Source organism: Haematobia irritans, chromosome 5 (genome assembly GCF_050003625.1).
Source record: "Haematobia irritans isolate KBUSLIRL chromosome 5, ASM5000362v1, whole genome shotgun sequence".
NCBI lineage: Eukaryota > Metazoa > Arthropoda > Insecta > Diptera > Muscidae > Haematobia > Haematobia irritans.
Genome location: NC_134401.1, coordinates 150,997,413 through 151,009,937, shown reverse-complemented (window position 1 = coordinate 151,009,937; position 12,525 = coordinate 150,997,413). Strand labels below are relative to the sequence as shown.

General features: G+C 31.7%; 2 protein-coding genes across 2 annotated transcripts; one reads left to right on the top strand and one right to left on the bottom strand.

Moving 5' to 3' along the window:
- The first annotated feature begins 3,052 nt into the window (after positions 1-3,052).
- LOC142239021 (armadillo repeat-containing protein 6 homolog) lies at positions 3,053-5,257 on the top strand. Its single transcript, XM_075310789.1, has 5 exons — positions 3,053-3,447; positions 3,567-4,343; positions 4,409-4,549; positions 4,615-4,764; positions 4,837-5,257. The coding sequence occupies exons 1-5, from the start codon at positions 3,331-3,333 to the stop codon at positions 5,050-5,052; spliced, it is 1,401 nt and encodes a 466-aa protein (XP_075166904.1). The 5' UTR covers positions 3,053-3,330; the 3' UTR covers positions 5,053-5,257.
- Positions 5,258-6,022: 765 nt separating this feature from the next.
- nopo (TRAF interacting protein no poles) lies at positions 6,023-12,238 on the bottom strand. The gene is made up of 9 exons (XM_075311295.1): positions 11,944-12,238; positions 11,657-11,872; positions 8,714-8,783; positions 8,465-8,655; positions 8,309-8,401; positions 8,187-8,244; positions 7,635-7,766; positions 7,353-7,571; positions 6,023-7,283 (listed from the first exon to the last, which is right to left on the bottom strand). The coding sequence occupies exons 1-9, from the start codon at positions 12,057-12,059 to the stop codon at positions 7,008-7,010; spliced, it is 1,371 nt and encodes a 456-aa protein (XP_075167410.1). The 5' UTR covers positions 12,060-12,238; the 3' UTR covers positions 6,023-7,007.
- Between the last annotated feature and the right edge of the window lie 287 nt (positions 12,239-12,525).

The window sequence follows — 12,525 nt, the reverse complement described above, 5'->3', positions numbered from 1 at the left end:
AACAGGAGTTTTGATTTTTGAGCCCTCGATGACGCGCACTGGACCACCTTTAATTTCCAGCTCTGACATTTTTTTCTCGATGTGCAGAAACTTCTCATCATGAACCATAATTTTCTCATCCACAGAAAGAACTTTCTTATCCAATTCCACAATTTGATTTTCTATATGGTCCACACGTTTTTCCATGCCTTCAGAAATTTGTTGTAGTTTTTCATTGAGAATTCTAGAATTTTCGTCCATCTTTTTTGAATTTTCGTCGAATTTTTCTTCCAATTTTCTAGAATTCTCATCCATGATTTTTCTAGAATTTTCGTCGAATTTTTCTTCCATTTTTCTAGAATTTGCTTCCATCATTTTGCTCAAAACATTGAGCATTGATGTGTAATCCACAACACTCGAAGCCACAGATGGAGTTTCTACACTGCTTGTATTGGCGAGTATTGATTCATCAATGTCTTCCTTATAATCAAACTCATGCGTCGCAATGTCCATATTACGCCGTTCAAACTCTTCCAGTAGACGCTTTTGAAGCTGGGCCTTATTGCCTGTTGTCGGCAGCTCCAGTTTGCTCAATTCCTTTTTTAAGTCTTCCACTCGAAGCTCATTAAACTTCATTGTAGATTTTTTTTCGTTATCCCACTTCTGACACCAATTGTTACGTTTTTTATATTTAGGCGTTTTTAATTACCGGACAATTAAAACACAGTTCTTTTAAATAACGACAATCTACAATTTATTTACTATGACTTCACACTTTACGATTCGTTCACACTGAAGTTATTCGTTTGACGCTTTAATTAAGACTGCCTCGTTAGCAGCATGCGAGCGCTTTTATATATGACGGTGTGGCAATACGAGAACATTCTGGTAGCACTACAATATTCTGGCAACGCCAGAACATTCTTAGACAATGCTAGAAGGATCTACGATCATTAAGTTATTCGTCTGGTGGCTGCCAAACACATACACACTCACATAGATATATGCTCGCATTACTACAACAACAATGACAATAGACAATGAGATGAAATGAGAATGCAGAATAACAAAGCAAAGGGGTTGCTATTCTATGAGAGAGTAAGAACTAACATTTCGGTAAGCAAACAAAAGAACATAAAAGAAATTCAGGAAAATACTAGAAAATGAATAGATGATTCCAACAAGTGATAGCGAAATTTTATCGTTACAATTTGAAATTTTAAATTAACGGAAACTAATTTAAATAAACTTATATCTATAATTATCAAATTCGTAACAATATGTTTTGGAAAAACGAATGCGTAAAACGAGTCAGTGGGAACATAGCATAAGAATCGCAATATTTTAAACAAAATCAGAATTAATGAATGTACAGATCTTAAAGAAATATTTTAATTAAATCATATATTTTCTTTATTGGGTACCCTTATTTTTTTTAGCAGAAGCATAGTAAAGATACTGTAACAACCATTTAATTTAATAACTTCTCAATGAGCTTTTCCGATGAGATCTGAATATTGTATACGACTGTTTTCGACGAGGTGGGGATTCTAAGAAGTGCGGTCAAATTCGAAAAAATATTGGCAGGGTTATAAATTATTTCAAGAAGAGCTAAAATTTCTCCTGAAAACATTACATTTAAAGTAATGAAATGTATATTGGTGAAAAAATGTCGACATTCAATATGGAATACAGCCTCGATTAAGGTGAGTATTAAGTTCGAGTTTAGCCGCTAATTTTCACTAAAGTGAAAACTGAATGAGTAAAAAATGTCATACTCGTCGCAGATTTTATTATAACTTGATGGGGAATATCCCAAAGCAAATTTTCACAATGTTTGTATTCCTTAAAATGGATTATTAAAAAAGTAATCGTGAAAAATTACGATTTTAGCGGCTATTCTTTTATTGAGTTCGATTACTTTTTTTATAATCCACTTTAAGGAATACAAACTTTGTGAAAATTTGCGTTGGGCTTTTCCCCATCAAGTTATAATAAAATTTGCAACAAATATTTATAATTTTATACCTTTTTCTTACTGATTTAGTTTTCATTTGATCGATTTTAGCGGCTAAACTCGAACTTAATACTCACCTTAAACTCGAACTTAATACCCACCTTTAAGGTAAAAAAAAAACACTGGTGCTAGACACTCTCATCAGCATCACTAGGAAAACGACAATAGCTGTTTTGGATTTTGGGGCGATAGCGACATTCAGTGATATTTTATAAATGAATTGAGAGTAATAACTATTTTTATGAAATCTTATGTATACACTTGAAAGCACCAACTATTTACTTTAGTAACGTGGCGTGATACAGCTTCGCGATAATACGAGTGCTATTTAGAAAAAATTTAGGCTAAAGGTTGGTATTAAGTTCGAGTTTAGCCGCTAAATTCGCCATTTTTTCACGATTACTTTTCTTTAATAATCCATTTTAAGGAATACAAACTTTGTGAAAATTTGCTTTGTGCTATTCCCCATCAAGTTATAATAAAATTTGCAACAAATATGTAAAATTTTATGCCTATTTTACTGATTTAGTTTTCACTTTAGCGATTTTAGCGGCTAAACTCGAACTTAATACCCACCTTTGTCCCAATAAACACAAGCGTTGGAGAAATGCTTATATTCAATACGCTTTCAAATATTTTTCAAATAATTAGCTTAGAATTCAATTAGAGAAATTGTTAAGAAAATCGCGTTCTCAATAAAAAACAACCATTACCCTCAACAGTAGAATTCAGCACGTTAGCAACAATTTCTCAACATAGTAGCAAACTAAATTTAATTTTAATGCTTCAAACCCATTGGAAAATTTGTAGAAGGCAAGTAATATGCAAGGCCATTTGAACTAATGTTGAAGATGGGATTCACTATCAAATTGATATGGCGTTACCTACGAAGAATGCTCATCCTTGTGTTTGTTGGGATGTGCCATTCATTTTTTAATTTTATTTGGACAACATTTTTTGAAAAACTAGAATTTCTCGAAAAATCTGGTATAACATTGAGTTATTGCAGATGGCAACGCTGTGAGAAGAAAATGAGGTAATCAAAACAAAAAGGAGAATTGTCAAACACCGAACAATTTCTCAGTTTGTCTCTCACTCGACATCAAATAAAATTCTAAATTAATTTTGTATATTTGATTAATAACAAAATTGTAAAAATACCTTCTTCGATGATTAAAACATAAGCGTTTCGCGCAAAAGTTAAAAAAGCAGCCCAACAGTTGTTGTTCATTTTACCTAAAAAACACCGTGTGGGAGTTCATTAAACTTCACTTTGGTATTAGAAGTAATTAAGTTTCTTTGTTTCATTGCACAACGAGCTGCCGAACATAACAATGGCTAAAGTTATTTCCCAAGAAACTTTCGATGATGTCGTCAAAGAGAACATTATTGAATTTTCAATGGAGCCGGAGGAAGCCAAGCAAGAAACCATAAAACAATTTGAGGCTCAGGTAAGAAAGATATTTATTAGGGCTAATTTTGTTTCAAAGTTGGTCCAGGTGGGCGATGGAGCAATTTACCTATTTCCGCATCATTAACAATATGAGTCACTGTCTATTGTTTGTAACAGGGAATAAATCTGGCCAATATAATCAAAAATTTGGACATCAATACCGAAACAGGAAAGCCAATACTCAATGAAACAATTGATGAACTGAAACAATACGTGGATCAAAAATCCACTGAAAAAGAAAAGCTATTGGATATACTTAAAACCCTAGAAGCCGAATGTCAGAAATCGATACCTCACCGTGTATTGGCTTCGAAATATGAAGCCCACAGTTATATTCTGAAAATAGTTGAGCAACAATTGGAGCAGAAAGATTCGAATGCAGATACTGATATATTGGAAGCGTCTTTGAAAGCCCTGAATAGTCTATACCATACACAGCCGGATATATTTGATGCTGCAGCTCTAACATATACAAAAGCTCTGCTGGATCTTTATGCCGAAAAAGAAAAAGTAGTTTCCCTCACACTTCAATGGCTACAAAAATGCTGTGTCATGCATGAGATCAACCGCCAGAATATAATCAAAGCTAGTATTACACAGCATTTGAAACCATATGTTTCCAAGGAAAATTCTAAAATTTTACGCGATGTATTGGCCGTACTACGCTTTTTAGTTTTGGACGATGATATACGTGTCGAATTTGGATGTGCCCATGAACATGCACGACAATTAGCATCAGAATTTATCGTTGTTTTAACTCAACTTTTGGGTGAATTTGAAGATGTTAATATTTTAGCTGATTTAATGTTGACCATAGGATCATTGGCGGTTCGCCAAGAGTTCTGTGTTACTGTCGACGAGGCAGGTTGTATAAAATTGGTTCTACAAGCCATGGTAAGAAATCGAAAAGTCAAGATCATTGATTTGTTCCATGTTATATGAACATTTACCTATTTCAGAGTGATAATCTGAACTCGGTACGCCTTAATCGTGAAGCATTAAAACTGCTAAGAGCTTTAGCCGGTCACGATGCTGTTAAAAATCACATAGTCCAAGCAGGTGTGGCCCCAGTACTCAAAGAGCTTATTCAAACCCATATGGTAGGTGAAATATTTTGAATATTGTATTGTGTTTATGCAATTTTTCTTTAAATTCTCCTAATAAGGCCAATGAGGCTGTCGTAAGTGCTGCCTTAGCCTGTATTTCAACATTAACATTACGTGTTAAAGATAATAGTAAAACCCTGTTTGATACAGGTATTGCTGAACCAATTGTTGAAGCGCTACGAAGACATCCAAAAAGTAAAATAATTCAGGTAAGTGAATATTTGATGTATTTCGGATATTTTTGAGTTCCTATTTTTTTTTTTTTTGCCCCAAAACTAAAGCGTAATGGTGCCTGGGCTGTCAGAAATATGGTTTCACGTTCAAGAGAACAATGCGATACTTGGCTTTCATATGGAATTGAAGATATTCTTAACACTGCCTTGGTCGACCATCCATCAGTGACCACCGACATTAAAGCCGCTTTACGTGATTTAGGCTGTAAGGTGGATTTAAAGGAAGAATGGACTGGCACTGCCGAAAAGAAAATCCTAAAATAAAATGAATGATATTTTATATCCACGAAGGAAAGACTAACTTTATATTACATATAATAATGCATTCATATGGAATCTATTGCACGAGTATTTAACATCAACTTATTGTTATAATTTTTGGCTAATATTTTATATTTTTACATTATGCTTAATTTTTTTTTGTAACCCGAAGAATATTTAATAAAAACTTTATATGAAACAAGTGAAATACTTAAAAATAGTTTTCTTTATTTTTGTTGCTATGAATATCATCCACATAGTGCTCTACTTATTGACCTTATTAGCGATGTCTTCCCACGGAGATACACATGTCTCACACGGCGAGGAACTTGATATTTTCATGAAGAAAATATGCTCCGCCTAAAAGTATGCAACGTAATGTTCTATTGTAGATACATCGTGTTAATCTTTTGAATGTTAGATTTCAAGTAAAGGTGGGTATTAAGTTCGAATTTAGCCACTAAAAACGTCATTTTTCACAATTACTTTTCTTTAATAATTCATTTTAAGGATTACAAACTTTGTAAAAATTTGTTTTGGGCTATTCCCCATCAAGTTATAATGAAATCTGCAACAAATATGTATAATTTTATGACTTTTTTACTGATTTATTTTTCACTTTAGCGGCTAAACTCGAATTTAATAGCCACCTTAATGACTATAGGGTCTAAATTAAAAGAACTTTTTTCTATAAAACACTGATAAATAAATAATAGATTGTTACTATCACAATTTCTCTATAAAAAGTGTGTTACTTTACAAATTCTCTACGGTACGGTATCTAATTTCAATTACCTGCAACGTTCTTGTAGGTCTATGTCTATTTTCTGCAAACCCTTGTTATTGGTTAGTAACTGTGGTTCATGCCGGTCGGAAAAATTCATTAAAATTAAATGAGAAACTTTTATGCCTTAATAAAAATCATGATGGAAAACATTTTTACTTAAATAAATTTCCCAGAAACATTCAGATATATTTTTTATATAAATAATTTTTATTAGATTTATTTTTTGTTCTATTTTTTATTGTATTATGCTTGTACATAGATCCCACTATTACACCGGAGACATTAAGGAAACACAAAAAAGCGGAAGTATAATTCCTTAAAATTTCTACTTATAATTATAACATTTCTATGAGAAACAAAACAATTACCACATCGTTGTAAACCTTTTTTTGAGGGTGTGCTGAAATTTGTGCTATCTTCTACAAGTACTTCAAAGATGTTTTGATGAATAACATTTATATTAACTTATTTCGGGAATTAAATTTTATATAAAAATTAAAAATGCTTCAATGATTTAAAAATAAAAAAGAAAATCTCTCTTTAAGTCTTATTGATTTTTGATTAAAATTATAAATTATTCGATTAATTTTTTAATTTAATAGTCATTCAAAAATATTGGTGCTATTTTTCTCTGTGTAAAAAACAAGTATTGAGATATTCGCATGAACTTGTTATATTAAAAACTAGTAGAGATTGCACTCAAAGAAATCGCTTAGTAGACACAACAGAAAAATATAATTAAACAGCAAAGAGTCTGCTGAAAATCCCAAGAGCAGTCAACATTTGCTAATAAAAAAACAAAAACAAACAAAAAAATCCAAAGCAGTATTTGAATACAATAGCAATGTTTATGTTAATATAGTAGAAAACGAACTTGGTTTTCCAGCCTATAAGAATATGGGCTGGAATATAATAAAAAAAATAAATAGGGTTTAATTATTGGAACCAAATAATATGTATCTATGTTCGCTGAAGTAAAAAGGCAAACATTTAACTCCAAACATCGGCTCTATTATTTGTACTTTTTTCTATGAATTTATACGTTTATAAGGGAGATTTGTTTTCTATAAATTTCAGTACACCCCATGAACAAATTTCGGTTCTATATATATTGTTATAAGAGATAATACCGAATTAACTAACATACAGAATAGACAAAACACCTAAATCACTATTTGGCTAATTTAAAATTACGTAGACCACCCTTTTTGAGGCGATTGTTTAGACTCAATTTTGTTGTGGGTATCACACCTTCTGTTGACAGTTTCTGGTCTGTAATTTCCACTATGTCATCATCATTTTCCATATCTTTAGAAAATGGATCGATTCGTTCCGAACCACCAAAACCATTGAAAACGTAATTCGATGCTAGAGGTTTCATTGCAAGTGTTGATGCGGCTAGTGAAGATGATGTCAAGCCTAATCTAGGTTTTTTAAATATTGTGTACTTTTTTTTTGGTAAAAAAGAAGGATTATTTATTATTAGAATAACAAATAAAATTTGAATTAATTTTACCTTTTCTCCTAAATCACTTTTGGCTTTACGTATCGCTCCCGAACTTTTGGAGGGGGAAATTTTCAATGTTGTAATTTTCGATGTGGTGACTTTGGGTCCAACCTCAGGCTTGGTGGGATTTTCATTATTACGTTTAAATAATGGAACTAAACCCAAACTACTAGATTTGATATTAAGATAGGGAGAAGATGACTCTTCAATTTTCTTAATATTTTCTTTCTAAAAAAATTTAAAATTGAACTCTTAAAAGTATATTTAAATTTATTAAATTAGCTTGCTTACAATAGTTGGCGAAATGGTATAACGTTTTTCCTCTTTTGCTCTAACATAGGATGGCACAGTGGAAGTATTTAAACTGGGACTAGCAAAATCTTTGGTTTGTTGTGTAGAGGTTTTTGTCTCCAAAGCTTTTACCTAGAAAGTGTTTGGAATAAATATAACAAAATTTTTAAAATTAGAAAAAATTGAGTTATCCATTAAATAATGCAATAAGAATGTAAATTATATGAAAAATATTTAAAAGTTTGTTAGTGGACATGACAGAAAAATCTGCTATATCTTCAAAACTTCAGTTGACAAAAGAGAAAGTTGTAATTGTTTGAAATGTTGGATTTTAGGTTGGCAAAATCGAGTTTGGCCAGACTAAAATTTGATTAGACGACTTTAGACAATATCAAAGACCGATTAGTTTTTTTTTTTGACATCAAAAATCTATTTGACGCGACTTTGAAAATAGTCAAAAGGCGAGTAATATTTGTATTTCTAGGATAGCTGTAAACAAATCAACGTTTCACAATGAACATGACAAAGGTTGCGTATCCTAACACTACTTACCTTTTCCAATAGATTATAATTTTCACTTTCAAGCTGAATAATACGTTCTTCTAGACTTCTGCAATTTTTTTAGAAAATCATTTTTAGGTCTTATTTAATAACAAAATCATATTGCAACATACTTTTTTAAATCCAACTCCTTGCGTAAATCTGTCTGCACAGCTTTTAATTGATTTCGAATGTCAGCTTTTTTATGTTCACATACTCTTAGTTCCCTACAAATATTGCATATAAATGTAGAAAGTCATAAAAACAAAGAATTCGAATTAAAATAGTACCTTTTTAATGTTGTTATCCATACGGATAATACTTTGGGATCACTTTCGTTTTTAAGTAATTTTTCTGCCTCAGTCATTGATGATGTAAGCAATGTATTGATACCATTCATTGACTCAATTTGGGCTTTTAAATTTGTGACCTCAGCGCGAAGGCTTTCCATTACTTTAACCTGATTTTGTAACATTTTTATCTGAAATATATACGGTTAAATTATATGTGTTTATTATTTTTATATTTTTATTTTATACCTTTTCTACGTAATTCAGTACGATGAAACTGTTACTTTTCACTTCTTTTTCTAGACCAGCTATTGTTTTCCTATGGGAAAAATAAAGTGTTTTAAACATTAGAAATATATTAATTTGTTGCTACATTTTATTTTGCCTAAAATTTGGAATTCGTTCGGGAATAAAAAAAAACATATTGTTTGCTAAAATTAACCCAGCAAAAACTCTCAATGTCAAATAGACTTGTAACTTCAAGTTCATAATTGGTAAGCAATTACTATTAAATGGAAATATTGGTACACAGAAAAAAATATCACCAAAATATTTCCAATTAAAAAGTTAATTGAAGTTGAAATTTTTTTCAATTAATAAATTAATTGGTACAATTAACTTTTTAATCAAGATAGAAACATTAAGGTAATTAAGTCAATGATTGAAACTTTTAAAATTTTTAATTAAAAAGTTAATTGATACAATAAACTTTTAATCATATTCGGAAGACTAAGTCAGTTAAAAAAGTGATTAACATTTTTTTAAATTTTTAATTAAAATTTTTTTTTCAAACAATCAATTGTTAATCCAAATAAAAATTCTAAGCCAATTCAAAAGGTAATTGAAAATAGTTACCTTTTTTTAATTAATAAATTAATTGAGTTTTGCAATCAACATCAATTAAATTTTTAATTGAATCAATTAAAAAATTAATTGAAATTTGGTAATGAAATCAATTAATTTTTTAATCAAGACTTTTTTCTATGCCCAATTAAAACTGTGATTGATACTATCATTTTCGTGATTGAAGACATTTCAATTAAAAAATTAATTGGATCAATTAATTTCGTGATTGAATCAGAAAAAAAATTTTTTGTGTGTAAATGTCCTATGGAGATGGTACTTGCATATAACATTACCAAGAGCTAACATGTAAGCATAGACAAAGTGGTTGGCAAGAAATAACAAGTATATACGGCCGTAAGTTCGGCCAGGCCGAATCTTATGTACCCTCCACCATGGATTGCGTAGAAACTTGTGCGAAAGACTGTCATCCACAATCGAATTACTTGCGTTGTGGTAATACTTACCGATGGCAAGGTATCTTAAAACTTCTTAACATCGTTTTGAAAATTGTTAGTCCATACGTGGTATATATTAGACAATAAAGTTATGTATAGGTAAGTCTAAAAATAATTACGAATCGATATGGACTTTTGCACGGTACGTGGACCTAGTTACACATGGTTGTTAACGGCCATATACAAGCACAATGTACCAAATTTCAACTGACTCGGATGAAATTTCCTCCTCCAAGAGGCTCCAAAACCAAATCTCGGGATCGGTTTATACACACAAAAAAATTTTTTCTGATTCAATCACGATATTAATTGATCCAATTAATTTTTTAATTGAAGTGTCTTCAATCACAGAAATGATAGTATCAATTAAAAAATTAATTGGCAGTCAATTAAAAAATTAATTGATTCAATTAAAAATTTAATTAATACTATTAATTTGTGTGATTGATTTTTATTTCAATTAAAAAATTTGTTGATTTAATTTAATTTTTAATTGAATATTTTTTAAAACTCAATTAAGATTTTAATTGGAAAAATTTTCGTGAATTTTTTTTCTGTGTATGGGGGCTATATATGATTATGGACTGATATGGACCACTTTTGGCATGGTTGTTAAATATCATATAATAACACCACGTACCAAATTTCAACCAGATCGGATGAATTTTGCTTCTCCAAGAGGCTCCAAAACCAAATCTCGGGATGGGTTTATATGGGGCTATATATAATTATGGACAGATATGAACCAATTCCTGCATGGTTGTTGGATACCATATACTAACATCACGTACCAAATTTCAACCGAATCGGATGAATTTTGCTCTTCCAAGGGGCTCCGGAGGTCAAATCTGGGGATCGGTTTATATGGGGGATATATATAATTATGGAATGATTTCGACCAATTTTTGCATGGGAGTTTGAGGCCATATATTAACACCACGTAGCAAATTTAAACTGAATCAGATGAATTTTGGTCTTCCAAGAGGCTCCGGAGGTCAAATTTGGGGATCCGTTTATATGGGGGGTATATATAATTATGGACAGATGTGGACCAATTTTTGCGTGGTTATTAGAGACAATATACTAACACAATGTACCAAATTTCAGCCGGATCGGATGAAATTTGCTTCTCTTAGAGGCTTCGCAAGCCAAATCGGGGGATCGGTTTATATGGGGGCTATATATAATTATAAATCGATGTGGACCAATTTTTGCTTAGTTGTTAGAGACCATATACCAACACCATGTACCAAATTTGAGCCGGATGGGATGAAATTTGCTTCTCTTAGAAGATTCGCAAGCCAAATCTGGGGGTCCGTTTATATGGGGGCTATACGTACAAGTGGACCGATATGGCCTATTTGCAATACCACCCGACCTACATCAATAACAACTACATGTGCCAAGTTTCAAGTCGATAGCTTGTTTCGTTCGGAAGTTAGCGTGATTTCAACAGACGGACGGACGGACATGCTTAGATCGACTGAGAATTTCATCACGACCCAGAATATATATACTTTGTGGGGTCTTAGAGCAATATTTCGATTTGTTACAAACGGAATGACAAAGTTAATATACTCCCATCCTATGGTGGAGGGTTTTAAGTGTTAATGACATTGTTCACACCCAATTCAAGGACGCGAGCTGCTTCGCCTGGATGAGTTCACAGGGGTTCAGGCGTTATGTGCCGTAAATTAAAACCAATGCGGACAAATGCCCTTCAGATATACAAAAACAAATGCCACGAGCTAGATGTATAAATTCTACCGAATATTAAGATATTTTAAAGCAAACTCAATATGCTTGTAACATTGTTTGGCTACATAGAATAACAAAAACTGTCATTCCATATTAAGATTATCCTTATTATCCCCCCTTAAAGATCACTTACATGCATTTCTTCTGAGTTTCCTTGGAACTCTTTATTTGTTCTTCAGCTTTACTCAATTCCCTTTCCTTCATTTTCAATTGCAAGTTTGCATTGTCCAATTGTTCTTGCAGTGAGCCAACATCGATACGACTCACATCCAAATTGGCCAAGTTGAAATATACACGAAAGATATTTCGCTCCGTGCATTTGTTGCGACATTGTGGACAAGTTTTCGATCTAAAGAATTCACACAAAAAAAACCAAGTGATTTTAATGATTTAAATTAATTAGAGCTTCAACATTCATACCTTTGAATCCATGTTTTAAGGCATACAATATGAAACAGATGGCCACAGGTGGTAACATGGACATCGTCCGCTTGGGAAAATAATTCTGCACATATAACACAATTAAGATTTAACATTTTCGGACTCTATTGTTTTCAAACTTAACAATACATTAGGGATATTATGACGTAAAAATAACACAAAATCATGTACAAAATTAAACAAAAAATTTGTTACAATCCATGCAGTGAAAGAAAAAAATAACGAGGAGAAAGATCAAAAGGAATTTGCTTTGTTGTTATTGCTAATATTTTGTTATTTGTTGCTGTCTTTCTCATTTTGCGCCAAATTCGTAACAATGTTGTCAACTTTTTACAAAGCGTAGCAAGACGAATCAGCTGTTAGTTGGGTAAGCATCTCACACACTACCCAATAAACACAAGAATGGGCATTTCTATTTAAATTTGTATCACCAACAATTTAAGAGTGACTTTAATTTGATTGTATTCAATACAAATCCCACTTGCCTTACAAATACTTAACTTTTATGATATTCTCTACTATATGTGAAACAAAATAATTAATTTCAATTTAAGAATTTGT

What these genes read in the sequence shown, in the direction of transcription:
- LOC142239021 (XM_075310789.1), top strand. Translation starts at nt 3,331, where the DNA reads ATGGCTAAAGTTATTTCCCAAGAAACTTTCGATGATGTCGTCAAAGAG. An exon ending in AATTGGTTCTACAAGCCATG is followed by an intron (nt 4,344 to 4,408) that starts GTAAGAAATCGA and finishes TACCTATTTCAG; the next exon opens with AGTGATAATCTGAACTCGGT. An exon ending in CAAAAAGTAAAATAATTCAG is followed by an intron (nt 4,765 to 4,836) that starts GTAAGTGAATAT and finishes CCAAAACTAAAG; the next exon opens with CGTAATGGTGCCTGGGCTGT.
- nopo (XM_075311295.1), bottom strand. Translation starts at nt 12,059, where the DNA reads ATGTTAAATCTTAATTGTGTTATATGTGCAGAATTATTTTCCCAAGCG. An exon ending in GAAACTCAGAAGAAATGCAT is followed by an intron (nt 8,784 to 11,656) that starts GTAAGTGATCTT and finishes TTTTTCCCATAG; the next exon opens with GAAAACAATAGCTGGTCTAG. An exon ending in AAAGTGATTTAGGAGAAAAG is followed by an intron (nt 7,284 to 7,352) that starts GTAAAATTAATT and finishes CCAAAAAAAAAG; the next exon opens with TACACAATATTTAAAAAACC.